This window comes from Seriola aureovittata, chromosome 24, assembly GCF_021018895.1.
Source record: "Seriola aureovittata isolate HTS-2021-v1 ecotype China chromosome 24, ASM2101889v1, whole genome shotgun sequence".
Taxonomy (NCBI): Eukaryota; Metazoa; Chordata; class Actinopteri; order Carangiformes; family Carangidae; genus Seriola; species Seriola aureovittata.
This window is the reverse complement of record NC_079387.1, coordinates 11170422-11197207: the sequence shown is the minus strand read 5'-3', so window position 1 is coordinate 11197207 and position 26786 is coordinate 11170422. Positions and strand designations below refer to the sequence as shown.

General features: G+C 45.5%; 2 protein-coding genes and 1 long non-coding RNA gene across 3 annotated transcripts in view; 1 reads left to right on the top strand and 2 right to left on the bottom strand.

Moving 5' to 3' along the window:
- Window positions 1-79: 79 nt before the first annotated feature.
- LOC130165430 (IQ calmodulin-binding motif-containing protein 1-like) lies at window positions 80-16554 on the bottom strand. The gene is given in 19 exon segments (XM_056370716.1): window positions 80-1087; window positions 1090-1149; window positions 1250-1406; window positions 1487-1624; window positions 2383-2546; window positions 3158-3233; window positions 3513-3579; window positions 4027-4145; window positions 4602-4711; window positions 4821-4993; window positions 5260-5359; window positions 5479-5554; window positions 5677-5794; window positions 6142-6313; window positions 6687-6816; window positions 12078-12105; window positions 12369-12465; window positions 13546-13657; window positions 16430-16554. Coding segments are annotated over 15 exon segments (1836 nt in total). The 5' UTR covers window positions 6793-6816; window positions 12078-12105; window positions 12369-12465; window positions 13546-13657; window positions 16430-16554; the 3' UTR covers window positions 80-887.
- LOC130165475 (kalirin-like) overlaps window positions 9028-26786 on the top strand; it is a 40031-nt gene continuing 22272 nt past the window's right edge. Inside the window, 28 exon segments of the mRNA XM_056370791.1 lie at window positions 9028-9140; window positions 15162-15236; window positions 15327-15441; window positions 15546-15738; window positions 16446-16669; window positions 16769-17093; window positions 17250-17372; window positions 17457-17648; window positions 18089-18220; window positions 18403-18537; window positions 18643-18735; window positions 18912-19034; window positions 19708-19824; window positions 19948-20022; window positions 20901-21023; window positions 21149-21201; window positions 22374-22521; window positions 22614-22713; window positions 22716-22809; window positions 22911-23008; window positions 24520-24683; window positions 24770-24889; window positions 25185-25264; window positions 25353-25491; window positions 25576-25710; window positions 26036-26189; window positions 26334-26449; window positions 26528-26650. Coding sequence (XP_056226766.1) covers window positions 9086-9140; window positions 15162-15236; window positions 15327-15441; window positions 15546-15738; window positions 16446-16669; window positions 16769-17093; window positions 17250-17372; window positions 17457-17648; window positions 18089-18220; window positions 18403-18537; window positions 18643-18735; window positions 18912-19034; window positions 19708-19824; window positions 19948-20022; window positions 20901-21023; window positions 21149-21201; window positions 22374-22521; window positions 22614-22713; window positions 22716-22809; window positions 22911-23008; window positions 24520-24683; window positions 24770-24889; window positions 25185-25264; window positions 25353-25491; window positions 25576-25710; window positions 26036-26189; window positions 26334-26449; window positions 26528-26650 — 3624 coding nt within the window. The 5' untranslated portion in view covers window positions 9028-9085.
- LOC130165483 (uncharacterized) lies at window positions 17011-20224 on the bottom strand. The gene is made up of 4 exons (XR_008826810.1): window positions 20173-20224; window positions 19930-20003; window positions 19717-19830; window positions 17011-17124 (listed from the first exon to the last, which is right to left on the bottom strand). It is a non-coding gene; the product is annotated as an uncharacterized LOC130165483 (long non-coding RNA).

Sequence of the window (26786 nt, the reverse complement as noted above, 5' to 3'; positions counted from 1 at the left end):
TCAAATGTTACTGATGAAATATTCAACTTTTCATCCAGTTTGAAACTTTAATGAGTAAAAAAAACATCAGTGTACAGTGTGAGTTCAAACATTTTATACACGTTATAATATGTGACTACCTTTTTCAAAACAAAGATCATCCACACAGGCTGCACAAAAACAAGCGCACCCTCCCCTCCCTCTGTCCAAGGTAAAAACATCTCTTCAATCAAACAGCTGCTGCGGTGAAGGAGAAGCTCCGCCTGCTGTTTGACGCTGGTTACTGCAGTGACAACTCTGAAGAGCAGCCATGTGGAGTTGAGTCATTGTCTGATCCCTACCTGTAGGAGTTTTACCTGCCGACAGATGTTCCCTCTGCTGGATGTCTGTTAGAATTCAGTTTAATCCAGCTCAACACAAAAAACCATGAGGGTCCAAACATCTGATCGACTCCAGAGGTGAGCTGAGGAAGCAAAGAGCACTGACAGATCGGAGCGTTCACAGGTGTGAACAGGTGAATCCAGTGAAAGTTCAGGTATGTTCTGTGGACGGACACTAGATGGCAGCATGAATCATGGACAGTAAAGTAATGTCAAATCTTTACATCAGCTATAATGGATGTTTTTTATCATACTGACGTATGAAATGACATTCTGACATAAAGATGTTGAATGTGATGAACCGTTCACAGTATGTGAATAAAAACCGCTGAGTCCGTCTGTGGTTTGTTTTTTGTGGTTGCTTCCTCCAGCACACACCTTTACCTTCCTCTGCCACATTTCACATTTGATCCTTTGATGTTTTGGACGTCAGAAACACTTTCAGCTGTGACAATAAACATGATGCTTCAACACTGTCACTGCTCTGAAAGAACCAGGTGGCTGAACTCAGATCAGTGAGTCTTCAGGTTAAAGGTTTAATCTGTCCACCTCAGTGAGTTTGCTGACCTCCGCTGACCCTCCTACAAACAGTCCTCCAAGCTCCGCCTCCAGATCCTGCAGGTGGGCGGGGGTAAACACGTCGACCGGCTCTCCCAGCGTCCTCCACCAAGGCAGCCGGCTCGCCTGCAGCCTTGCGTTGTGGGCGTCACGGGCACGAGCGGCGACGGGACCGAGAGGCTCAGGAAGGATTCGGCATCTGTCGCCGTGACAACAGAGAGGGGCGGGGCATCTGTGGGTTGATTAAAGGTTGAGGTTATCGTTACTCCCTCTCTAAAGTCGTCAGTAAAACTTATGTTTCGTAAAGAGGAGGTGTGTGTTTGTGTCCAGACCTCTGAGCAGCTCCAGCTGAGTGTGTGTGTGAGCCAGCAGCGCCTCCATCCTCTGCTCCTCCCTCCTCCGCTGCTCTCCTCTCTGCAGCGCCGACAGCAGCAGCAGCTGCACCTCCTCGTGGAGACGCTGACACTCCTCAGGAGACACGTGTGACGACTGCAGACAGAGGACAGAGACACGGTGATGACGGCGAAGCATCAGGAGATAAAACATCAAGTACGAACTGAGCGTCTTACAGGATGCGCAGCGATGTAGTCCTCCAACTGTGCCTTCAGCTCCGCCCTCCTGCTGTCCGTCAAACCTTTCTGACCAATCCAGAAAGGTGCAACGGGCGGGGCTTTCGCTGCCCGTCGTTCCTGCAGAAAGTGACGCACCTGAAAGAGGGAGGAGTCGACGACATGTGTCAGGTGTTTGATTCTGTGTGAGAGAGTGGGCTTGTATTGCTTTCTTTATTTAACTATAAGAGTGAGGACATTTTCCCTGATGCTCAATAATAATGTAATGTGTGACTGTGAGGTTCAGGGGTGGGGGGTTTGACCGTACTGGCACAGATATAAGACGATCTTTCTGGGGACGGGAGAAAGCTCCTTTTCTCTGGTGTCAGTGAGACATGAAATACAGTCGTACATAAACCCACATCAGAGGATCTTCACTCTCTCTCCTGTCAGACCGCTGAAGCGTCACAATCATTTTCTCTGATAGTATTTTTCAGACTTCAGTGTTTCTGAGCTCTTCGTCTGTCTCAGCTGTGACTCTCGGCCGTGTGACACATTTTCTCTCCGATTCATTTCTGCTGCAAAGACGTCGGCGGATGCTGTGAACCCGTTTTCACTGGTCATGAATTTATTTAAAGCCTGTCACAGCATCCTTCAGAAACTCCTGCAGGTTAAACTAGTGCTGTAAACGTTAGCCTAGCAACATTAAAGCTACAAACAATCCATAATGCATCAGTCTCTATAGAACGCTGATAGACAGAAGTCTCGTCCTTGAAAATAAGACGACCCAGACTTCAAACCTCATTCTCAGTAAAAAAATATCATCTTATATTCAAGCCAGTACAGTAGCAGTGATGGTTAATGTCTTGGGGATTGGAGAATGCATCATGTCAGTGAGCATCGTCCTGAGTGTGTACCGCTCTCTGCAGCGTCCTGGCGGCTTGCTGCTGTGAGCGTGTGTGTCTCAGTGTGTGTCGGTGTGTGTTGTTGTAGCGGCGTCTCTCTCTGAAGCCTCTCCAGAAGCTCTGGATCACCACGGCTGCACGACGCTCGCACTCCTGCAGATACGACTGCACCTGGTCTGAAAACACAAACACACACACTGGGCTGTTTTTACACTGAAACTCTCACAACTACTGGACTCGTAATCGTCCCACCATCACTTGGACATTAACTTAGACTGCAAACTATAGAAGGTACAAAGAAGCGACAGCATCTCTCCTCTGTCTGACATTTCAGAGATTAATTGAAAAGATTCTCTCTTTTTTTGACCTGTATAAACAAAGATTTCTTCTTCCACTCTGACAAAACAAGTAGTAGCTGATCTGAGGAGAAAGAAAAATACTGCTGCTTTTCTGGAGAATGAACTTGTTTCAAGATGCAGCTGCTGGTGTGTAGGACTTCACACAGAAAACAACAGGAGTGGGTGTTTTGAGGCGCTTGTTGTCAGTTTGCTTTGAGAAGAGAAAACTCGACTCCCATTGAAAATGAATATGATAATGAACCAGGTTTCACCACACAAAGACTTAAACTGTCGCTAGGGCAAACAAAGCTAATGTGGCGACTTCAGGAAACAAAAGAAAAAGTCGTTGAGAGGCTGAGGTCGGGCTTGGTTTGATTTCTCTACTAAAAAGATTCCCTTCTACTCCCTGATCTGAGGACGAAGACTAAATGTAGAGTGTGAGTATTTACCAGGAGGAAGCAGCTGCAGCAGTTGTCTCTGCTTTTGGTGGAACGCCCTCCTCGCCTGCTGACGTCTCACACACACCTGAAACACACACATTTTACATGCTGTATTCAAATGTTTAAAGAGATTATGAATATTCTTTGACACTCATGGGAAGAGAACTGCAACATAAAAATCACATAATTCATCCATCACACTGTAATGTTTGCACATGTCCACAGCTCTTGCTAACACAGCCATAAGACCGTACCTGGTGGCAGCAGCTGTATTCTGGCGAACACTGTATCTTCACATAAAGCTGCATTAAATGAGACACTTATTCACTTTGTCTGCATCCTGTCAGTCGGGCTTTGGTCTTACCTGGTACTTCAACTCCTCCTCCCACTGCTGGGCCTGCTTCTGTTGCTGCTGCTGCCTCCTCCGAGCCCTGACACACACACACACACACACACACACACACACACACACACACACACACACACACACACACACACACACACACACACACAAAGAAAAGTTAAACCTAATTTTATTGTGGGGAGTACAAGAAGTATAGTACAAGTACAATTAACTCAAATCTGTACTTTAGTCGAGTACTTTCTTTCTTAATTGATTAATCTGCCAATTTTTTTCTTGATTGATCTGTTAATCCATTATTTGGTGTATTTAACATCAGAAAACAGTTAAAAATGAATCACAGTATAAGTTTGGTCACATTTGAGAAGATTAAAGAAGTTAAAAAATGATTGAAGCAATAAATTACTTATGAAAATAGTTTGATATTTTACCAGAATGTTCAGTCTCTGATAGAAAAATGTTGAACTTGTCCTTTAAGGTTAATTATGGTGCAGCTGACTGCAGCTCAGTCAGGTACCTGTATCTCCTCTGCAGCGTGCTCACAGCTCTGCTCAGACTCTTCACTCTGCGTCTGGTCTGATACGACCTCCAGGCCGCCTGGATCACACACGCCGCCCGCACATGCTCAGTACGCAACTACACACAGAGAGAGAGAGAGAGAGAGAGAGGAGGGGTCAGAGGTCAACCAACAGAAAGACAGAAAGAGGAAACATCCCAGGTGCGTCCATGTTTCCCTCACCTGCGTCTTTGCCTTCCTCCATCCCACTGAAGACGTGAAGAGAGGAAACGAGGAAACAATGAAACGTCCTTTTGTCAAAACCGTCATCTGAAGCCAGGTCTGTCTGTGATGACGACACAGCTGGATCACAGCTGGATCACAACTGGATCACAGCTGGATCAGTATGGATTATTGTATAATGTCATAATATTAAAAAGAATAAACACTTTAAAAATTACAAAAAAAAGAAACAGGTGGCTTCAGATGAGGAAAGATGTCTCACTTCTCTAACGTTTCCTTGTTTCCTCTGTCCTTGCATCTCAGGTGGGACGGACTAAGACTCAAGGAAAAGACTGAGATGTATCCAGACGCACCTGAGAGGGACTCATCGTGCCTCTGTCTGATTGGATGAGTGAAATCAGCTGATCCACATCCTGGTCAAAGCCCTGCCCCCTCCAGTCTTTGTCCAGCAGGTTGTCCAGACCTGCAGAGAGAGGAGGACAGTGACCTCTGACCTTTCAGTACATTTGACTGAACAGTCCGCCATGCTGCAGTGAGGCAGGTTTCAGCTGCTACTATGTGTGACCTCTGACCTCTGAAGCTGAGGAGGAGGGGCTGAAGGCGGAGCTGCAGCTGATTGGCCATGAGGAGGACGAGCCTGACGGAGGCCCTGCCCACCACAGAGTCAGAGCTGACAGCTAATTGGCCGACAGCCTCGTTAAGCAGCAACAGGACGGAGTCATCACTCAACCTGGACAGGAAGTCCCTGCAGAGAGAGTTTTATTTTGGATTTGCTTTATTGGCATGACATGGAAAGACAAGTTTTATAAAGAGTTTATTAAAAAAACTGAAACCTTCTAGTTTGAAGTTGGATCACATCACCTGAACTGGTCTGGGTAAAGTAAAACTTTTAAAGATGTTACTTTTCAAACACACTCTGACCTTTTTCAAGCTTGATTACTCTGCTGGGAATCAGATATTACATTACAGAATCCCTAAAGTATCTTTGTGTGTTGTGTTCTTGTACGTTACCTGCTGGCTGTGCAGGTTTGAATCCACAGCTGGACACACAGCAGAGACACAGTCGCGTCATCACACATCTGGATCCGCTCATAGTGGACAGAGCTGAGAACTGGAGGAACAAACAGACAGTTTTTCTTCTTACAGATCTGATTTGACCAGAAACTAATAATATCACAGGACTCCTCCAAAAACAGACCAAACTAATCAACTATGAGTGAGATGACTGACCCTGTGTGGTGAGCTGTGTGTGGGCTCTGAGCAGCCAGCTGACTGAATCCATCACCTTCCTGAACAGAGACGAACTCTGACAGACACAGAGAAATAAATCTAGTTTGACTTCAGATAGTTCAACGGTAAAAGTTAAAAATTTAAATTATGGAGGAATATGTTGAAGTTATAAAGACAGGCAGGAACGTCTCGTCTCACCTCTACCCGCCTCATCAGCTGGCTGGCCAATGACAGGAGGCTGTCTATGACTGACGGCAGGAACAGCCTATGAAAGGCCTTCGAATGTTTCCCGGGGTCAACCCCAACACAGCAGGAACTGAGAGGACGGACAATATTCTTAATTAAAATACTGTAAAAAAAACGTTCAAATATTTTAAACAAATAATCTGTCTTGATTTAAAATACTGTTGTGTAAACTAAAAATATTTAAATATTTTATAAATTAGAATATTGTGCACTTAAACTTGTTAAACTAAACCATATAATTCTACCATTTTCTTCATTAAAAAAATATTTTAAATACTGACACTGATCATTTTTAGGCACAATAAATATCTCTTAGGATTTAAAATAATTTTTAACAAACTGAAAATGATTCAGACGTTCCTTCCTAGTAAATAAATTACAGATAAAATGACGGTATGTCTGTACTCTGAGACATACCTGGTGAGCTGGGCGAGTGTGGCGGCGGCGCCGGTCCAGTTGCCCCTCAGTCTTATGGGATCCAGAGAGAGGGCGCGTACACACTGACTCAAGACGCCGGTGTGATACAACTGAGACTTCACACGAGTCAACACACTGCTGTCGGTCTGCGCGGCCGCCACGTTCAGAGCCTCTGACGGAGACACAGCAACACAAAGATTAACAGATATCTCTATTAAACTGCAAATAAGAAATAAAGATATGTGTGTCGTTGATGTGTTATTCTAAATTGAGTATTTTGGGGTTTTGGACTATTAATTGGACAAAACCAGCCATTTGAAGATTTCAAATTTAATTTCAAGATGCAACTTTTTCTTCTTGAATTTTATAAACAAAGTGATTAATCAGGTACATAAACAGGAGATTAACCATATGACTGTTAGTTGCACAGGCGAGTGGCAGACAGGTATTACAGTCTGTGTTTTCAGCCTTCACCGAGTTGAATGTAAGAATTTTTTAGATAATTTTGCATATAACAATGACAGTGATGAAGCTGGTTGTCTCACTGTTAATGCCGTTATTCAGCAGGTTGATTTTCTGCTCCGGGTTCAGGTCTTCATCCTGCAGCTGCTTCTTCAGCTCCGACACCACAGCCTCCTCCACCGACTCCATCCTCACTGCACCGCCTTTCACTGTCTGGTTAACCCACAAAAACACAAACACTGACGTCAGAATGCATGGAAAAGGGTTTTAGATGAAATTATGCAACCTGTCAAAATTCTGTGACCATTTCTTCTAAAGCTCTATTGTTTTTAACACTGTATTTTAGTCACTTCACCAAAAAGTGTCAGCGCTGCAGGATTTAAACAGTCACAAATAGCTGTTATCCAAACGATGTGACTCCATATTATTCACATATTCTGTCTCTAATTATACGTACGGGTATATGTAAGTGTTACAGGTGTGTCTGTGGAGCACTGACACCTCACCTGTCCAGTTTCCTTTAGCTTCTCCTCCGCTGTCACAGAATCTGAAGAGTCACAGATTGTAGCTCAACACCTGTTAGCACGACTCGGAGCCGAACACGAGTCTTGTTGTTTGTGGTTTTAGCCAACAGTTAGGAAACATTCACTGTGATAAAAAGTGACGTTGACCGGTTAAACTAACCGTCCGTTGACTTATTCATGTTTGAACGTTAGTTTACAGACGCTACGGAGCTGCAAAAATAACGTTTTATCCAGCTAGCACAGTTAGCTTTTAGCAGCCGAGCGAGGGGCGACGCGCTTCTGTTTCTACGGCAACATGACGTCAAGACGCTGCGAGGACGCACACCCCTCTGCACCAAATCAGACCAAGAAAATCTATCTCTCTACAAAAAACATAGATTTTTAAATGCAGATGGAATAATAGTAACATAATAAATGAAATAATAAATAATTAAGATAAAAAAAGATTATATAGAAAGCATAAAATCGTTAAGACATTATAAATGTTCATCAATCATTAATAAACGTTCTACAATAATCCATACAGTCTGCGTTTGAAAATGTTAATAATCAGCTTATAAATGGAGCTTTATCAGAATGTGGCATTACGATTTGCTTCTGTTTGTGAGGGCATTTTGTGTGAAATATTGTAAGATAAGTGTTTAGATAAAATAAGTAAAGTGTGTAGTGTAAAGGGTTAACTCCTTGTCTCCACAGTGTCCTGTGTTAGTAGGTTGCTGTGTGCTGATCTGGTCTCTGGGTGGCGCTTTGGCTTCAGTTGAATGAGTAAATCACAAAACAGCAGCAGCTTCATTCAGCGGATAATACACTTTTTTGTGCTCATCCTTTGATGCTCTTCTGAAGTCTTTATTTAGACTAAGATACTCTTGTTTCTGATCACTGTATTTATACCTTGAATTGTGGCATTTTCCTTTTTATTCTTTCTCTTACAAGAAAATCAAATACAACTTGAAATATTAGTTGAATCTTATATTAATCATTCATTCCTAAGTGTTGTAATTTAGTGCATTTTGAGATGGGTATTGTATTTGTAACTGTTTGCATTGAATGTGCAACATAAATAAAGTGTTATTATTACTTTTATTTAAATTTGGATTCTACTGTCCGTTAATAAAGAATTTATATGTGAAATAGAACACAATATAATATAATATAATATAATATAATATAATATAATATAATATAATATAATATAATATAAAAAGGATAGAATCATAAAAATTATAATTAACATAAAATAATTGAGATGCTTCTCGCAGCTGATCACGTCAGAATCCGTCATGTTAACGGGACCAGTGGTAATAGTAACTGTACCGACAGTAACAGAAACGTTATAGTAACGGGGAGAGGCGGGGTGTGTGTGTGTGTGTGTGTGTTAATCGGTGCAGCAGCTGCTGCAGCCCTCGTGCACAGCGCCCCTCTCTCCGCGGTGCGCCTGCGTGCACAAACACACCGACCGACCGCTGCCTGGAGCGGCAGGAGGGGAGAGGGAGAGGGGTACCGGGGCTACGGTAACGGTATCTGCAGCCAGTAACGGTAACGGTACCAGTAACGGTGACGTGATGTGATGCGATGCCGCGCGGGATCACGGTAACGTAAGAGCAGCAGCAGCAGCATCGGAGGAGGAGGAGGAGGAGGAGGAGGAGGAGGACTGTCGAGGCTGAGCCGAGGAGGATGCAGCAGTGATCGGTACCGGGAGGAAGGGAACACATCCGTCCGTCCAACGGTGCGACCGACCACCCGCCCGCCGGCCTGCCCGGGAGCCTGGACCGATCCGATCTGATGTAAACCCGCAGGGATGGACGGGTAGGCAGGGAGGAGGCGCGAGGAGCGGAGCAACCGACGGTACATAACGGAGGAGAGAGCGCGAGGAGGAGGAGGAGGAGGAGGAGGAGGAGGAGGAGGAGGAGGAGGAGGAGGAGGAGGGAGGCGGTGGAGCAGCGCGAGGAGGAGGGAGGATGAATCCGGTGGATGGAGGAGGAGAAGCGGGCCCGGACGGCCTGGCGACGGCAGGTAGGGTGTGAGTGTGTGTGTGTGTGTGTGTGTGTGTGTGTGTAGTGGGAGCTGCTGTCGCCATGATGCCTCCACATCCGCCCATTGACTCAGAGAATGTGTGTGTGTGTGTGTGTGTGTGTGTGTGTGTGTGTGTAGGCTATATGCTATGAATGTGTGTGTGTGTTGGGTGTTAAGTGTGTGTTAGCATCCCTCCGTCCAATGGCACTGAGGTGTGTGTTGGGGGTGGAGGGTCCTACCAAGGAGGATTGTGGGAAGGCCTGCTTGGTTATTAAATGTATGTGTGTGTGTGTGTGTGTGTGTGTGTGTGTTCAGTTAAAATACATTCATTAGCTGCTCAGATGTAGTCACATGACGCTCATGTTCCATTCATTCCAACTGAGGTATCAGTGCAGTATTGGCTCAGTAGTATTTACACCACCACAGAAAATACTGGCTTCTGATTGGCTGATTGGTGTCAATTAAGATCATCTCATCATTTTTAATCCTCCAAATTCAGGCCTCAAGGTGCTGTATTAACCTGCGGGTAACCATAGCAACAGAACTGATGTTTCGTCCAACATTACCAGATAACTGACAGGTAAAAACTACAGTCGATTAGTCGGGCGACCGAAAATCAATCGCAAACTGTATTGATAATCAATCGATCTCCTTCAATGAGAGGATGTGCAGCTTCGATCTTTAGGTTTTACACGGTTGGTCACACAGAACAAGAAGTTTGACTGTACAGATATTTCTTTTTGCTGTTCTCTGACAAATTTTAGACCAAATGATTGATTGGTTGATCGACTGAAAGAAGAACCGACAGAAGAATCAATGACGTAAATAATGGTTCAGTTGAGGTGCAGCCCTGGAAATATATTTAGCTCTTTGATACCTTCAGTGTTTTTTAAGACTTTAAATAAGCTGCAGATTCTCAGCCTATAAACTGAAACTAAGCAAATCAGATCTAAATTTCTTCAGATATTTATTATATTATTATTATTATATTATTGATATTATTATTATTATTATGAGAGAGGTGAGGCCATGAATGGTATGAAACATGAAAATCTGTCCGATTTGCATTAAAATGTTGACACAATTTTCATAAACCTGCTGTAAATAACAACGTAAATACAAAGTGAAGTGGGGCCTTTACTATGAAACAGCTGAATGCATTTTACAGTGAAGTAGCTGTGAAGCTTTTACTGTGAAAATGTTTATTTGTTGATTTTTTTTGTACTGCAAAACAATTAGGAGGCTTTTATTGTGAAGCACCTAGAGAGATTGTACTGTGAAGCTGCTGGAGGACTTTTACTGTGAAGTAGCTGAATGGATTTTACTCTGAAGCAGCAGGAGGACTTTTATTGTGAAGCAGCTGGAGGACTTTTATTGTGAAGCAGCTTAGTGTTAAATGATAGGTGTCTTTTTTTACTGTGTTCTGGTGAGAGTCTTTACTATGAGGCTTTTACTGTGAACTAGCTGCAGCTACCATATATAGTATATTTACATTTTTCTACATTTTAATGTTAAAACTGTGAAAGTAACCCTCAACATAAGTTCATTATAACCCCTAATATAAACTCATGACACAGTCTGACTCTTTATTTTATGTATTTAATTATTTTTTTTAGATTTATGTTCATTTCCAAAAAGAAAAGTAGTAATAGTTGTTAAAAGAAAATGATCGGCTGAAGAATCCAGTGTCATCGGGGCTCTGACGTCTTCATTTGTAACAGGCTGACATTTTGGGGATTCAGAGGACAGTGTGGTGAAATGTATTCATTATTTTTTGTTGTATAATCAGTGTGATGAGTCCTGACAGACTGACAGCAAGTTTCTCTGAAGGCTTTTCATCTGCTCTGCACAGCAGCTATTTTAGGCTTTACACTGACTCAGTGTGAGTGTGTGTGTGTGTGTGTGTGTGTGTGTGTGTGTGTGTGTGTGTTATTAGTGTGAGACAGCTTTATCACAATGGAAATCCCTTCTCCAGCTCTCGGTGCTGGTGTGGACTCGGCTTGACTGACAGCTGGTCTGGAGTCTGTAAACTGACAGCTGTTCTCGGATCAGTCAGTCTGACAGACAGCTGATCAGGGATCAATCAGACCCCTAATTGAGTTTTCTGATGATAGCCAGTGTGGAGCAGCATGGCTGATTCAGACACAGTGTCATGTTTACACTCTAACAGACCACAAACACCCACCACTAACTCATTAGTGTGTGCAGGCTGTTAGCTGCTCTCAGACCTGCGAGATATTAACATGAGGTCTACTACTCTAACACCAGTCTGTGGGATTCACACACTCTCTGATTACACAGAAAACACACACTTATCTCTGCCTCCTCTTGTTCAGCAAACTGCTAAGTCACACAGGAAATAGAGGCTGAAGTGAAGCTGGAGTGTGGTGTTTAACTCAGTTATCAGCAGCGATAAGGAACAGCCTGTTCCCATATTTCTTATTGATGATCTATCACTCGTAACATGGAAATAAAATCCGGCTGTAGCCACGATTGCAGATAATTTACTGATGTCATGAGTCCATCGCTCAGTTTTCAACCAGCCACCAACAAAACTCTGGAAGATTTTTTAGTATTTTCACAAAAATCACAAAAAACTGTTCTGTCATATTTAACATGGCAACTTGACACCTTCTTTAAACTACCAGGTCGACGACACTGATACAGGATATTCAATCCCATTTCATTTATACAGTTTTCTGTGTAAAGCAGAAGTGAGCAGGGGGATTTACTGTGTACCTACCCACCTAAAAACAGCCACAGATACAGTATCAGTAAACATCTAGCAGACTACACACAATAATGTCCTTCATGAGCACTAATCAGTGGGCTGGTGACTCCACCTCCGAACTCAACCTTAACTTTAACCAGAACCAGTTGTGTCGTATGAAACAAACTAGACAAACAAGACACAAGTGAAAAAGTAGAAAGACTGACCTGACAGCGACGACGCTGATGACAGGAGCTGGAGGGAAGAGCAGAGGGAGACGATCAGACCAACATAACGTTAGAAAAGAAGCATTTTACTGCTTCGTGTTTTATCAGCTCATCATTTCTTTTGTTTGTAAAATGTCAAACTGTGAAGAAAATAGTGACTGAAGCTGTGAAGTGAATAACGTGGAGAAAAAAAGGACATTTACCCACTAAACTACTGAGAAACATTCAAGTACAAGTCCCTTTAATTTATCCTTAATTTATACAGTTCCATTCAACTTTACTTCACATTACCTTCAGATGACAGTGCAGCCACCCACCAAGACACCACTACCATCAAGCTGATGACTGTGCTCCACCCACACTTCAGTAGTCGTGCTCTGAAAGTGAGCTGAGCGGCAGAAGATATGAAATATTGATTAAATATGTAAATAACAGCTGGAGCATCAGGCTACAACTAACGAGTTAGAGATGATCAGAATAGTTGCTGATTGCTTTTCTGTTGATCAACAGTTTCCACTAATGATTCATCTGCTGATTGTAAGAGCTCCACTGGAGCGAACTGACTTTTACACTTTATTTTTCACCAGCAACTTGATGCAAATACAAGAAGTTCTGAGTCTGATTCTCAGCTTAAAATATTAATATGATAAATATAAAAGTTTAACTTGGAAATTCAAAGTCTCACACGAAAACAGTGTGACCAAAAACACACATACGTCGCTAACATACGTAGGAGTGTGTAGGAAGACCAAAACGTAACCAGGAAGTGGATGGGGGTGGTCTTTAAAGGGGGAGTGAAATTTGTTGTGACACAGAAAGAGGCACAATCATCGTTTGATCTCGATTATCTTGTTTTCATAATCGTTAGAAGCCGAAATCGGGAAAGGAAAGTAAAATTTGAGCCTGAGTGGCCTGTTAATGTTGATGTTGAAACAGCCATGAAAGTAACAACACAGCTAATGATCATTTACGTTATCGAAGAATTATTTTCTTAATTAATCACTTAGTAAATAAACTGTGAGGAGACAAGTTCCTGAAAACCGTTCATACTGTCGTCCGACTGATGATTTGTTGATACAGATTTCAGAGATAAAACTATATAAAACAAATGATGATACTGTCTCATGAAAACTTGGATCATAACTTCATGAATTTACAAACAGAACATCAATAAATGCAGATTCACATAATTCAAAATAAAGAAAGTGCTTTCATAAGATATAAATGAGGGAAACGAGGAGACACTTTCAGGTAACGAGACGCGTCCATGTTTCTTTTGTCGTCGGCCGACAGACAAACTGACCCTGATGTATCCGGAGATTAAACTGATATCAGCCTCAACATTCATATTGAGACTCTGCTTGTCTTTATCATTCCTTCCAAATATTCAGTTCAGGGTCGTGTTGCCTGACAGAGCTTTTCTGTACCTGTTTGAGGGAGGTTTCCTTTTCACCACAGCTGGACTGACCTGGTTATGTGCAGATGTGTGTTTTCAGTGCTGTGACACAGTTGAGGAGGGAGTGTCGGAGGATCTCCTGGTCAGACAGTCAGTCCTGATGAAACAGGCGCTGGATCTGGGTCTGAGGAAGAAAGGATTCAAGGACGGTGATGAAGGAGAACGAGGACAGTGCGAGGAGGGAGTTTAGGCTCCCTTTCACTTCTCCTTCATCTCCTTCCTGTTTTTAGGTTTTCTCTCTGAGGGTTATCGCTGCTCGCCAAGCTGCTAATGTGAGACGTTTAATGCCCTCAGTGTGTGTGTGTGTTGGATTAGCCTCCTCCCGCTGTGCAGGATGATCTGATGCACATGGGAGGCCTGTATGTCTGTCTGCAACACACACACACACACACACACACACACACACTGAGCTGCAGGACTCAGCTTTTTAATTGAAACGTCTGTCAGCCCGTTTCTCTGAAGCCTGATTGGCTCCTTTCGGTGGACGGTTGGAAACAGTTTGATGTTGTTCGCTCGGCTTTTTATTCTTACTATTTTAAAACATGACACACACACACTGAGAACGAGGCATGGCGGATGAGCGAACGGGCTGCGGCTGCACCCAAAGAGAGACAGAGTTCAGGTTCTCAACACATTAGCAGCGAAGCTGGAGGGATGCCAGCGCCAATCAGTCAGTCGTGGAGCTTCTCTGAAACATCTAGAGCTGAAGCGATTTGCTGAGGTGGAGATTTTGACCACGATGGACGAGCGGAGACCGGTCTTGTTTATGTCACGCATGGGCACGTGGGTGACATTGGGTGGGTGACTGACAGACAGCTGGTTGTGAGAACAGAGAAGTGCAAGCTGATGAATGATAAGATGGAAATTTACTTTGCAAATGTTTTATATTTGCATTTAACACATCCTGAAATAAAGTTGACAAATTGTTTGTTTTCAGTAACCAAACCCAAAGATATCCAGACTCCTGACAGGAGAAGCTCTAACTGCCTGAAAAATAACTTCAACACCGAATCAATCAAAGTAATTTCCAGTTTATTTCTGTTGATGGTCAATTATTTGATGTAGATGAGAAACAGTGACTAGAGCTGACAGACGGATCAATCAATCAGAAAATGAATCAGCTACAACCTTTATAATCTCCTGAGGATTCTCTGCTTCTTCTTCTCTGTTTTAAGTCACAGTGAACTGAACAGCTTCGGGTTCAGGACAAAGACGACGTGTCACTTCGGACTGGGCGAATTTCAGAAGTCATTTCATAAACAAAACAGTTCAATCATTTGATCCGAGAAATAACAAGAAATTCACTGAGAATGAAAATAAACGTTGCCATGACATTTTACGCAGGTATTCATGTTCATGACTTTTCCTAATGTGCTTTTGGCCAATCACAGCCCACGATTAGCAGTGAGATGTTTACATTCTTGCTGCAACAGTTTTAATTGATTAACTGATCGATGGTTAGAATCACTGATCTAAGCTGCAGCTGAAATGTTTGTGTGTAATTTCTCATTGCAGAGAAAAACTGACACGATTTTAGAAACACTGAAGTCACGAGTAAAAACTCCTCCGACAGATCTCCACCCACTGAACTGAAGATTTCTGTGTGTGTGTGTGTGTGTGTGTCTCAGGTTCGGGTAAAGCAGAGTGTGTTCGTGCGGTCGACGTCCTGACGGTGCTCAGAGAGAAAGTGGCCTTCGTGTCAGGTAACACACACAAACACCGCTGCAGGTTGCGGCCCAGTGCTGCAGGATGTGACCCACTTCAACTTTAAGTGGGGTTTTTGTTTTCTCCAGGTGGGCGGGACAAACGAGGCGGACCAATCCTGACCTTCCCTGCCAGGACCAATCATGATCGAATAAAACAGGAGGACCTCAGCCGGCTGGTCACATACCTGTCGACCATACCCAGGTACGCCTGTCTACCTGTCTCTCTCTCAGTGACGTCTTCGGGTTGGACTAACACTACGTCTCCCTGTCCACCTGTCTGTCTGCCTCCACCTGTCTGTCTGTCAGTGAGGACGTGCGAGCTCGTGGCTTCACCGTGGTGGTGGACATGCGCGGCAGTAAGTGGGACAGCGTGAAGCCGGTGCTGCGGACGCTGCAGGAGTCGTTTTCCTCCAGCATCCACACGGCGCTGCTCATCAAACCCGACACCTTCTGGCAGAAACACAAGACCAACCTGGGCAGCGCCAAGCTCAGCTTCGAGGTACTACTGCAGTACTACTGCTCCTTACTGCAGTACTAACACTGATAACTAAAGAACTGATAGCTTAAGTACAACTACTACTGATAACTTATGTTCTAATACTGGAAAGTGCAGTACACCTAAGTAATACTATAATACTGCTGAAGTACTGCAGTTCTGCTACTGAAAGCTAAAGCACTAAAAATCTGCATAACTGAAGTACTACTATTAATAACTATGATACTACTACCTGAAGTACTGCTGCAGCTAACTGAACTTCTACCATTGCTAACTGAAGTACCAGTAGTGCTGCTAAACGCTGTATCACTACTGCTAACAGTAATACTACAACTGCTGCTAACTAATCTTTTACTACTACTGACTGAAGTACTACTACTGATTGAAGTACTACTACTGCGACTAACTGAAATGCTATGTCGCTAACTGAAGTACTGCTACCACAGTAATCTGCTGTCAGTAAAAGTACTCATCGTGTTGCAGTACTATTGGTGGACTTTTGTGCAGTATAGTTTTTGCTACTTGAGTTTTAGGGCAGTTGAAGTACAAGACTGTAGTACTAGTAGAAAAAAAACGTAGTAGTAGTATTTGCTGAGAGTGTAATTATTGTTAAGGTCAGTAGTATTTATTGTATTGCTGTTGGGGTGTGGTTGTTTTTGAAGTAATACTGTAGTAGTGTTGTATCCGTAGTAACCTGTCTCTGTCTCCAGACCAGCCTGGTGTCGGTGGAGGGTCTGTCCCGGCTCGTCGACCCCTCCCAGCTGACCTCTGACCTTGGCGGCTCGTTGGAGTACGACCACGTGGAGTGGACCGAGCTGCGTCTGGGTCTGGAGGAGTTCTCGGGGGCCGCCACGCAGCTGCTGGCCCAGCTGGAGCAGCTGGAGGTCGGGCTCAACCGCATCCCCGAGCCCCAGGACGTCGACGAGGCCAGGAAGTGAGACGGAGCCTCAGTCATACTTATTGATCATTAATAGGTTATTGATTGTGTATTAGAACTGTTGATTATATTTACCTCCATGTTTTCCCTCCCCAGACTCCTGGAGGAACACGGTCGTCTCCGTAACACCATCGCCACGGCGCCGGTCGACGCCCTCGACCGAGAGGGGCGCAGTTTGCTCCAGCGTATGCGTCTGGGGCCAGCGCATGGCGACGCCTCTAACGAAGGCGGCGGCGGCGGCGGTAGCCACGGCAGCTGGCTGTCGGGCGGGGCGGACTTCCAGAGCGTGGCGCCCAAAGTCTCGTCTCTGCTGGACCGACTGCAGGCGGCTCGCAGCCACCTGCTGCAGAGCTGGAGCGACAGGAAGCTGCACCTGGACCAGGCGCTGCAGCTGCACCTGTTTGAACAGGACGCCACCAAGGTGAGCGGAGGGGGTGTGTCTGTAAGTACACCTGTGCAAGGAGGGGGTGGAGTCTAGTTAGGGTGTATCCCTGCACCAGCTGATTTATGTGATGCACTCTGAACACCTGAGCTGCTGTGTGACCTGTCTCACTCTTTCTGCCCGTCTCTCTCTCAGATGTCAGAGTGGATCGCCCACAGTAAAGAGCTGTTCACGCAGAGTCTGGCGGAGGTCGGCCAGAACCACCAGCACGCCCTCGACCTCCAGACACAACACCAGCACTTCACCGCCAACTGCATGGTCAGTCTGCTTTCCCGCTCTGTGATCGGTGTTAACGAGATTCTTAACGAACCCTTAACGACGTCTCTGAATGTCTCTGAACAGAACGGCAGTGTGAACGTGGACAGCGTGGTTACCGTGGCGGCGAGGCTCGCAGAGGCCGGTCACTACGGGGCGGAGCGGATCGCCATGGTGTCGTCACGGTTACAGGAAGACTGGAAGTCCCTGACGACGGCTCTGGAGGAACGCAGCAACACGCTTGCCATGGCAACTGGCTTCCACCAGGGGGCAGAACAGGTGATTACTACACCTGTTTGTCTACCTGTCTTTGTGCTTGTCTCACTCTCTATCCATCTTTAATTGTCCACATCCCACCTGGTGTCTACCTGTCTGTCTACCTACATTTACCTATGTTTACTTTACAGGTGTTTTTATTTCTCTACCTACCTGTCTTCCTGACTGTTGTCCCATATCATCTACCTGTTTACCTGTCAACTTGTATTTTTATTTGTCAACCTGTCTGTCTCCTATTTTTAGTTTAGTTTTATATTTCTACGTTACCTGTCTATCTACCTGTCTCACTGTCTGTCTACCTGTCTCTGTCTCCTCCCTCTGTAGAGACTGTATTCAATCAGTCAGGTGACGTTCACAGGACTAACCACTGTCTTCATGTCTGTCTCTTTACCTGTCCGTCTGTCTACCTGTTTGTCTCTCTACCTGTCCGTCTGGCTGTTCAGTTTCTGCTCAAGGTGGAGGGTTGGGTTCAGGTGTGCTCTGAAGGGTCGTTGCCGTCGGCAACAGCAGAGCTGGAAGCTGCAATAAAGAAACACCAGGAACTAAATGAGGAGATCTCTGCTAACTACACACAGGTACCTGTCTCTCTCAACACCTGTCTGTCTAAACACCTGTCTGTCTGTACACTTGTCTGTCTCAACACCTGTCTGTCTGAACACCTGTCTATCTTTCTGAACACCTGTCTGTCTGTCTCAACACCTGTCTGTCTGTCTGTCTCAACACCTGCCTGTCTATCTCAACACCTGTCTGTCTACAGGTCAGTGAGAGTGGTAAAGCCTTATTGGACGTCCTCCAGCGTTGCCCAGCAACCGAATCTGATGACTCAGCAACCAAACCAGACTTCACCACGGCCACACATGGCATCATGGGAGTTCTGCACCAGGTGATGCAGGTACGACTCACTTTAGCCCGTCTCACATCCTTTTGTCTCTCTGTCACTGACCAACAGACAGGCAGGTGGACTGATTTGACGTTTGTTTGTTTTATTTTTTTGCAGGGTCAACATGAGGTGGAGGGGGCGTGGCAGCACCGTAAGCTCCGCCTCCACCAACGCTTGCAGCTGTGCGTCTTTCAACAGGACGTTAGACAGGTACGACAAATCCAGATCCAGATCCAGACCTAGATTCACATTAGGGTCCAGATTCATTTTAACGTCTCCACCTGTCTGCCTCTCTGCACCTGTCTGCCTCTCTGCACCTGTCTGCCTCTCTGCACCTGTCTGCCTCTCTGCACCTGTCTGCCTCTCTGCACCTGTCTGCCTCTCAGGTGTTGGACTGGGTGGAGCAGCATGGTGAGGTTTTCCTGAACAAACACAGCGGCGTGGGGAAGTCTCTGCACCGAGCGCGAGCTCTGCAGAAACGCCACGACGACTTCCAGCAGGTCGCACAGGTAATGCACAAACTTAGTTTACCGTCCCGCTAAAGAAGAAAGCTACGTTGATGAAATACGAGCGTAAATTTAAGGTTTGGATGATGGTGCCTCAGGACTTGTTTTGTCCGACCATGTGAGAGATCGAATGTGTGCATCACAGTCGTTCTCAATTCTCATATATTTATTTAAAAACAGGGACAATGATGCATGTTTTCAGACAGTCTCTCATTGAGGACGTTCATGCTGTTTCATTGGTTGTTCACATTAAAAGTGGCACAAATAGTTGCCACTAGTTGTGTCCCTGTTGTTTCTCACCTCCAGCCTGAAGTGGGTGTAGATGTCGGATTGTTGGTTTCACTCACTGAGAAAGTGATCTGCCTCCAAAAACTACAACCTGTGTTGTTTAAATTTCAACAAAACTCATGATGATTATCGTACAAAAGACGTGAAAATGCAGAACTTTGTCAAAGAACATCAACATTTCTCCTCACAGCACCGACGTCCTCCAGAGACCTGAGGAAAAACCATCACTACATATGCAACATGTACAGTACTGATCCAAGTACTAACTCAGCACTCACCCAACCAAATGACTGCACCTCTAATGTACCTCTTTATGTGTGTGTGTGTGTGTGTGTGTGTGTGTGTGTGTGTGTGTGTGTGTGTGTGTGTGTGTGTGTGTGTGTGTCAGAACACTTACACTAATGCAGAGAAGCTTCTGGAAGCAGCGGATCAGCTGGCTCAGTCCGGAGAGTGTGAGGAGGAGGAGATCTACCAGGCAGCCAGAGACCTGGAGCTTCGTATGCAGGTAACTCTGACAGAGAGAGAACAAGTGAATGAGTTTTTGTTCATCCATGATACACGAGAAAGTTAATGGCATGATTAAAGTAACGTGTTGTTAACGTGTTGTTACTCTATGTCGTGTATGTAGGCGTTTATCCAGCGGGTGGAACAGAGGAAGCTGCTGCTGGATCTCGCTGTTTCTTTCTACACACACACCAAGGAGGTAACACACACACACAGGTGTAAATACTGTGATGTACTGCAGTACATTATCCTGCAGTATAATGTACTGCAGTATGATGCAGTATAATGTACTGCGTGCTGTGATTTGAGAGATGATGTAATGAATGTGGCTGTGGTTATTATTTATTACCAGATGTGACAACAAGACAAATGGGTCATATTCTTCCTTTTACTCCTCTCTCTCCTCCAATCTTTACCTCCTCTCTCCCCCTGTCTCCTCTCTCCTCTCCTCCTGTCTCCTCTCCTCCTGTCTCCTCTCCTCCTGTCTCCTCCTCTCCTCTCTCCTCTCTCCTCCTGTCTCCTCTCCTCTCTCCTCCTCTCCTCTCTCTCTCCTCTCCTCTCTCCTCTCTCCTCCTGTCTCCTCTCTTCTCTCCTCTCCTCTCTCCTCCTGTCTCCTCTCCTCTCTCCTCTCCTCCTGTCTCCTCTCTCTCCTCCTCTCTCCTCTCCTCCTGTCTCCTCTCCTCTCTTCTCTCCTCTCCTCCTGTCTCCTCTTCTCTCCTCTCCTCCTCCTGTCTCCTCTCCTCTCCTCTCTCCTCCTGTCTCCTCTCTTCTCTCCTCTCCTCCTGTCTCCTCTCCTCTCCTCTCCTCTCTCCTCCTGTCTCCTCTCCTCTCCTCTCTCCTCCAATCTTTACCTCCTCTCTCCTCTCCTCTCTCCTCCTCTCCTCTCCTCTCCTCTCCTCCTGTCTCCTCTCCTCTCTTCTCCTCCTCTCCTCTCTCCTCTCTCCTCTGTCTCCTCTTCTCTCTCCTCCTGTCTCATCTCCTCTCTCCTCTCCTCCTCTCCTCCTCTCTCCTCCTGTCTCCTCTCCTCCTCTCCTCTCCTCCTCTCCTCTCCTCCTCCTATCTCCTCCTCCTCCTCAGCTCTCAGTGTGGATGGAGGGCCTCCAGAAGCAGCTCTCCTCAGATCTCTGTGTTTGTCCCGACACTGTGGAGGCTCTGCAGACTCTCATCAGCCAGCAGCAACAGCAGCAGGCCAACACACAGGTACCTGCTGACCTCTGTCCCCGCCCGTCTGAGCTGACCCCATCATAACAACCTAACATCCAAGTGACCTCTGACCCTGCACCTCTAACCCCCACACTAACCCTAACTCTAACCCTGACCCACAGGAAGCTGCGATGAGTGTCATCCGGGAAGGAGAAGACCTCATCCTGCAACTCAGGTACACACGGAGAGCGTGGGTGTGTTTGATTCACGCCTCAGCACTGCACGGACAGCTTGATCATAACTTGTGTGGGTGCATTTGTTTCATCTGCCAGGGCAGCACAAAGGCCTGTGTTGAACCGGCGTGCGTCATTATGATGCGTGTTTGTTTTAGATTGGCAAAACTTGGGTGGGTGCGTTCGTTTTAGATCTCAAGGCAGCTCTGTTGGCCATGTGATGTTGGTGTATGAATTCTGTGTGGGCGCGTTTGTTTTCATGTTTATGTTGAATGTGTGGGCGCGTTTGTTTTCTAGAGTATATAGAAAGTGTGGGTGCGTTTGTTTTCTACATTATATAGAAAGTGTGGGTGCGTTTGTTTTCTACATTATATAGAATGTGTGGGCGCGTTTGTTTTCTAGATTATATAGAAAATGTGGGTGCGTTTGTTTTCATGTTTATGTTGAATGTGTGGGTGTGTTTGATTTCTAGTTTTGTGTTGCCTTTACAGGTGTTTGTTTTCTATTTTAAAGTCAGACAAAGTAAAAGCTTTTATGGATCCGTGCTGGTTTGGAGTGTGTGGGTGCATTTTCTATTTTAGGTGCGCTTGTTTTTTAGTTTGTGTAGAATGTGTGAATGAGCTACTTGTTTGTGTGCATTAGTTTTTTTAGCTTGTAAATACTTTATTAATGTGCTTTTTTTTCCAAGTTTGTAAGGCCTGTATGGGTGCGTTTGTTTTCTGATTTGTATAACCTGTGTGGGTACGTTTGTTGTGTAGGTGTTTGTTTCACTCCACAGGGCAACTCAGAGGCCTGAGTGGAGTTAGTTTTTGTAATAGTTGTGAGTGCATGTGTTTTCAGGTTTATAAAGCATGTAGGTGCATTTGTTTCTAGCTTTGTAAAGCCTACGTGGGTGCGTTTGTTTCACTGCTCATGGCAGCTCAGAGGCCTGTGGAGGAGTTGGGAGTTTGTAATGATAGTGGGTGCTGTTGTTTTTAGGTTTGCACAGCCCTCGTGGGGGGTTTATGTAGTTTGTATAATTTGTGTGGATGCATTTGTTTTATGGTGTTCAGCCCTTTTTTTTTTTTAGGATAATATAGTCTGTGTGGGTGGGCACATTTTACTTTTAACTTTTACATCCTTTTGGGTTGGTTTGTTTTCAGGTTTGTATAACGTGTGGGTGCGTTTGTTTCAGGCCCCAGGGCAGCTCGGTGGCCCATGTGGAGTCGGTGCTGCAGCAGCTGGAGGAATCTCATGTTCAGCTGGAGGAACTTTTCCACCAGAGGAAGATCCGCCTGGATGTTTACCTGCAGCTCCGCATACTGCAGCAGTGCACGCTGGAGGTACACTGCTTTTTAATTACAAATGTTAAATTTCCTTCTCTGTGTTGCATTAGTTGGATCAGGGTTAAACTCCCTCTGTGTGTGTTTTGTAGGTCACGGGGGAAATGGACGCCTGGAAGCAGGACCTCCAGAAACAGTCCCAGGACTTCTCCACCGAGAAGCTAGCATCACCGCGGCTAGCCGACGTAAACCAGGACAAGCTGCCCAGGATAAGCTAGCACTGGGCCAGTCACGACTAGTGGAGGCTAGCCCTGAGGCGCTAACGCTAGCACAGCAACGCATCCACAGGTAAATAAGCTGAAGACATCGTCCTCACTCAGCATTAAAACGACTCATCAATATAAGATCATGGCAGGTGTTGATTGATTGACTGATTATTTGATCTGCAGGCACATGGAGCGAAGGCTGGCTATGAACAACATGATCTATGAGGTCATACAACAAGGTCATGACCTTCAGCAGTACATCAACGAGGTCCAAGCATCAGGTCAGACTCAAACTGTTGCTGTTAGCTTGTACTAACACTGTGTTTAATGCTACTATTACTACGACTGTCATGATTAGTGCTGCCAATCATTACTACGTTGATTACTTTCAATTATGGTCTGAAATGCAATTAACAAGGCTGTCAACAGGGCTGAGGTCACGAGGTGAGAAGAAACATAAAGCCGAGTGTCATCTGCATATCGACAAAACTTATTCCATGTTTTTTGAATGACAGAACTTAATGGCAGCTTATAAACACAGAAGAGAATGGCGACCTTGGATTACACCACAAGAAATGAGAAAGTGACCACATGAGTCACTGGAGGGGCTTTAAGGAGTCTTTAAGTGGGTTTCAGAGATCCTTCATTGGATTCTAGTTCTCCATATTGGGTGTTCAGAAGTTCTTGGGTTGTTCTAGTTCTTCCTACAAGGGTTTCAGAGGTTCTTGGATGGTTTCTAATGTGTCCTGAGGCGGTTCCAGAGATCTCTGAGTGGATTTGAATCCTTCCTAAAGAGGTTTTCGATGGTCTTTGAGGATGTTCCACAGATCTTTGTTAGTGCTCCTGTAGTCTTGAAGGGGATTGCCCGAAAAGGAAGCAAGGTGTTTATTGTTTTACTCTCTCAGGGAGCATTGAATGGTCCTTGAGGAGCTTCCAGAGATAGGGGTTTCCAGGAGTCACCGACAGGGACACTGACGGGCTTCCAGGAGTGTTTGTGGGTTTCAGGGCTCCTTCAGTGGTTTCTAGTCCATCCTCGATGGTTTCCAGTTGCTTTTGAGGGGATTTCCATACGTCCTCCACAGTGGTCCAGTGCTCCTTGAGGGGATTCTGGAAGTCCAAAATGGGGATCAAGGATTTCAAGTTTGCGTGGAGGTAGAGATACCTTAAAGGGTTTATGAGGCCCTTAAAGTGCTTGCTTCCAGTAGTCTGAATGGGTTTTGGGCTTGGAGCAGTATGTGAGGGGGGTGGGGGAGATTGGGATCCTTGATGGCACCAACCAACAATAAACAAGCAAAAGGTCAAACAGGCGGAAAGAAAACCAGTTCACACTCTGGAAGAGGACACGATATAAAACCATAATGATTAAATCATATTCACCTCGACTGTTAATAGAATAGAACAGAAAGCAGTCGGCACATTTCATACCACAGTCTGACCAGTTCAGTTATGCACTGATGATATTAGGGGAAAGGGGGGGCAGAGAGGATAATGGGGGGAGGGGGAAAGGGGGATAGGGTTGCCATGGAAACTGCTCTCTGAAGCACACAGCTGGTCCCCATGGAAACCAACGTATTGAATTTGCCATGGAGACACACACACACACACACACACACGAAAATACATGGACACACACATTAATGGAGATGAACACACACATATGTACAGTTGTACTGCTGTACTAGTGAGGACCTAACAGCCAAAATGTGTGTGTGTGTGTGTGTCTGTGTGTGTGTGTGTGTCTGTGTGTGTGTGTCTGTGTGTGTGTCTGTGTGTGTGTGTGTGTGTGTTTCAGGTATTGAGCTGTCAGAGGCAGATGGGGGTCTGTCCTCTCAGGTGGAGGAGCTGCAGCGCCTCCTGCAGGACAAACAGAAGGAACTGCAGCAGATTGCAGATCACACACACACACACCTGGAGCAGAACCTGCAGCTGAGACATCTGCAGAGTCAGGTCAAACAGGTAACACACACTCATTGACACACACAGTTTCAGGTGACATCCAGGCACTGCAGGTGAGTGATGATCCCTAACTGTCTGTGTCTCAGGTGCTGGGCTGGATCTCAGAGGGCGAGGTCATGTTGGCGTCCTGCATGTTGAACTCCAGCTGTTTATCTGAGGCAGAGCAACTGCAGAGGGAGCACGAGCGCCTCCAGCAGGCCATAGAGGTTACTGCACACACACACACACACACACACACACACACACACACACACACACACACACACACACACACACACACTCATATATAGTGCATACAGGGATCTCTGATAAGTGATGAATCAATAATGCTGCCCTCATGCAGAGGGCAGGGCTGTCTGCTGTCCATCCCAGGAGACAGATATAAAAGTTACCACGGCAACGGGACACTAATCAGCACCTATTAAAACCTATTTCTTGGACTAATAGAAATGAAGTGGACATACCTGTGTTCACGGCTGCCTGTACAATCTGTCTCTCCAGGCGCTCCTCCATGCTGACTCCCTGCAGAGGACTCATCAGGTGGCGCTGGCTCTGCAGCAGAGAGCAGAGCTGCTGGTCAGGTGAGTTACCTCCAGAGCTAACAGGTCAATCCTCATCCACTGTTTGTCCACCATACCAACAACGTGACCTCTGACCTCTTCCCCTCAGGTCAGGTCACTATGATCCAGATGCAGTGAGGTCTTGCGCCCAGACGGTGGCGCTCCACTGGCAGACGCTGATGCTGAGGATCGAGGACCGACTCAAACTGGTCAACGCCTCTGCTGCCTTCTACAGGACGTCCCAGCAGGTGACACAGACTGTTTATCTCTACCTGTCGTGCTGCACTACCTCAAGTCTGTACATCTCCTTACCCGTCTGTCTGCCTCTCCAGGTGTGTGGGGTCCTGGAGAGTCTGGAGCAGGAGTACCGCAGGGAGGAGGACTGGTGTGGCGGAGGAGACAGACAGCCAGAGCAGCTCCTGCCGCTCATCAACAAACACATGGAGCAGAAGGAGGCGTTTCTAAAGGTGAGGAGGGCTGGGAAAGCATCTGAAAGTCTTACATACTCGATGAGCAAAAATTATCTTAAATACTCTGTTTAAGAGCAAGTGACAGACTCTGGTTTCTAAATGGTCTCTAACACACTATAATGTAGTTGTAAGAGAATTGGTTTGTTTCTCTTATTTAATATTCTTTTAGAGTCTAATATTGTTGGATAATGTTTGAAAATGTCTTGAATATTCCTTGATAGTCCTGAACAGTGCTTATAATAAACTCTAGTGTATTTCATAAATGTCCTTGTGCTAATGTAATATCCCAGGGTCATTAACAGTCTTGTTTCCACGGCAACAGGCCTGCACTCTGGCCAGAAGAAACGCAGAGGTTTTCCTCAAGTACATCCATCGCAACAGCGTCACCATGGCGAACATCTCAGGCCACAGCGTCACCGTCTCCGGGGTAACCGAGGTCACCGGGCACTCCAGGGTCCCGGAGCAGCAAGTCAAAGGTGAACGAACACACAGAAATACACGTTCGAAGTAGTATAGTGGAGCAAGGACAGAGCCCTGAGGAACGCCATGGGTAATTAGTTTATGTATGTGGACAATAAAGGGTTAATTTTACTGATTCAGGTGTGTCTTTGCGTGCACAGGTATCCTCAGCGAGCTGCTCCAGAGAGAAAACAGAGTTCTTCATTTCTGGACGTTGAAGAAGCGTCGACTGGATCAATGTCAGCAGTACCTGATGTTCCAGAGCCACGCCCAGCAGGTACAACACTGTCCTTGTGCTGGAAAGTGATGGAAGAAGCACAAGGCAGCGTGATGGTAACGTGTTCTTTGATTGCAGGCTATGGATTGGCTGCAGCAGTCAGGTGACCACTACCTGGCCACGCACACATCACCGGGGGCAAATATGGCCGAGACTCAAGAGCTGTTGAACCAACACAGGGAGTTCTGTGTTTCTGCCAAGGTGAGAAAACACAACCACAATAAATCCACTATTACTTCAGTAAATATTATAGAAGGAAATCTGATGGAGGTTATATTTGATAATACAGAGCTACTCAACAGTTCAACATCTAAACTGCTTCACTAATTTCAAAGCA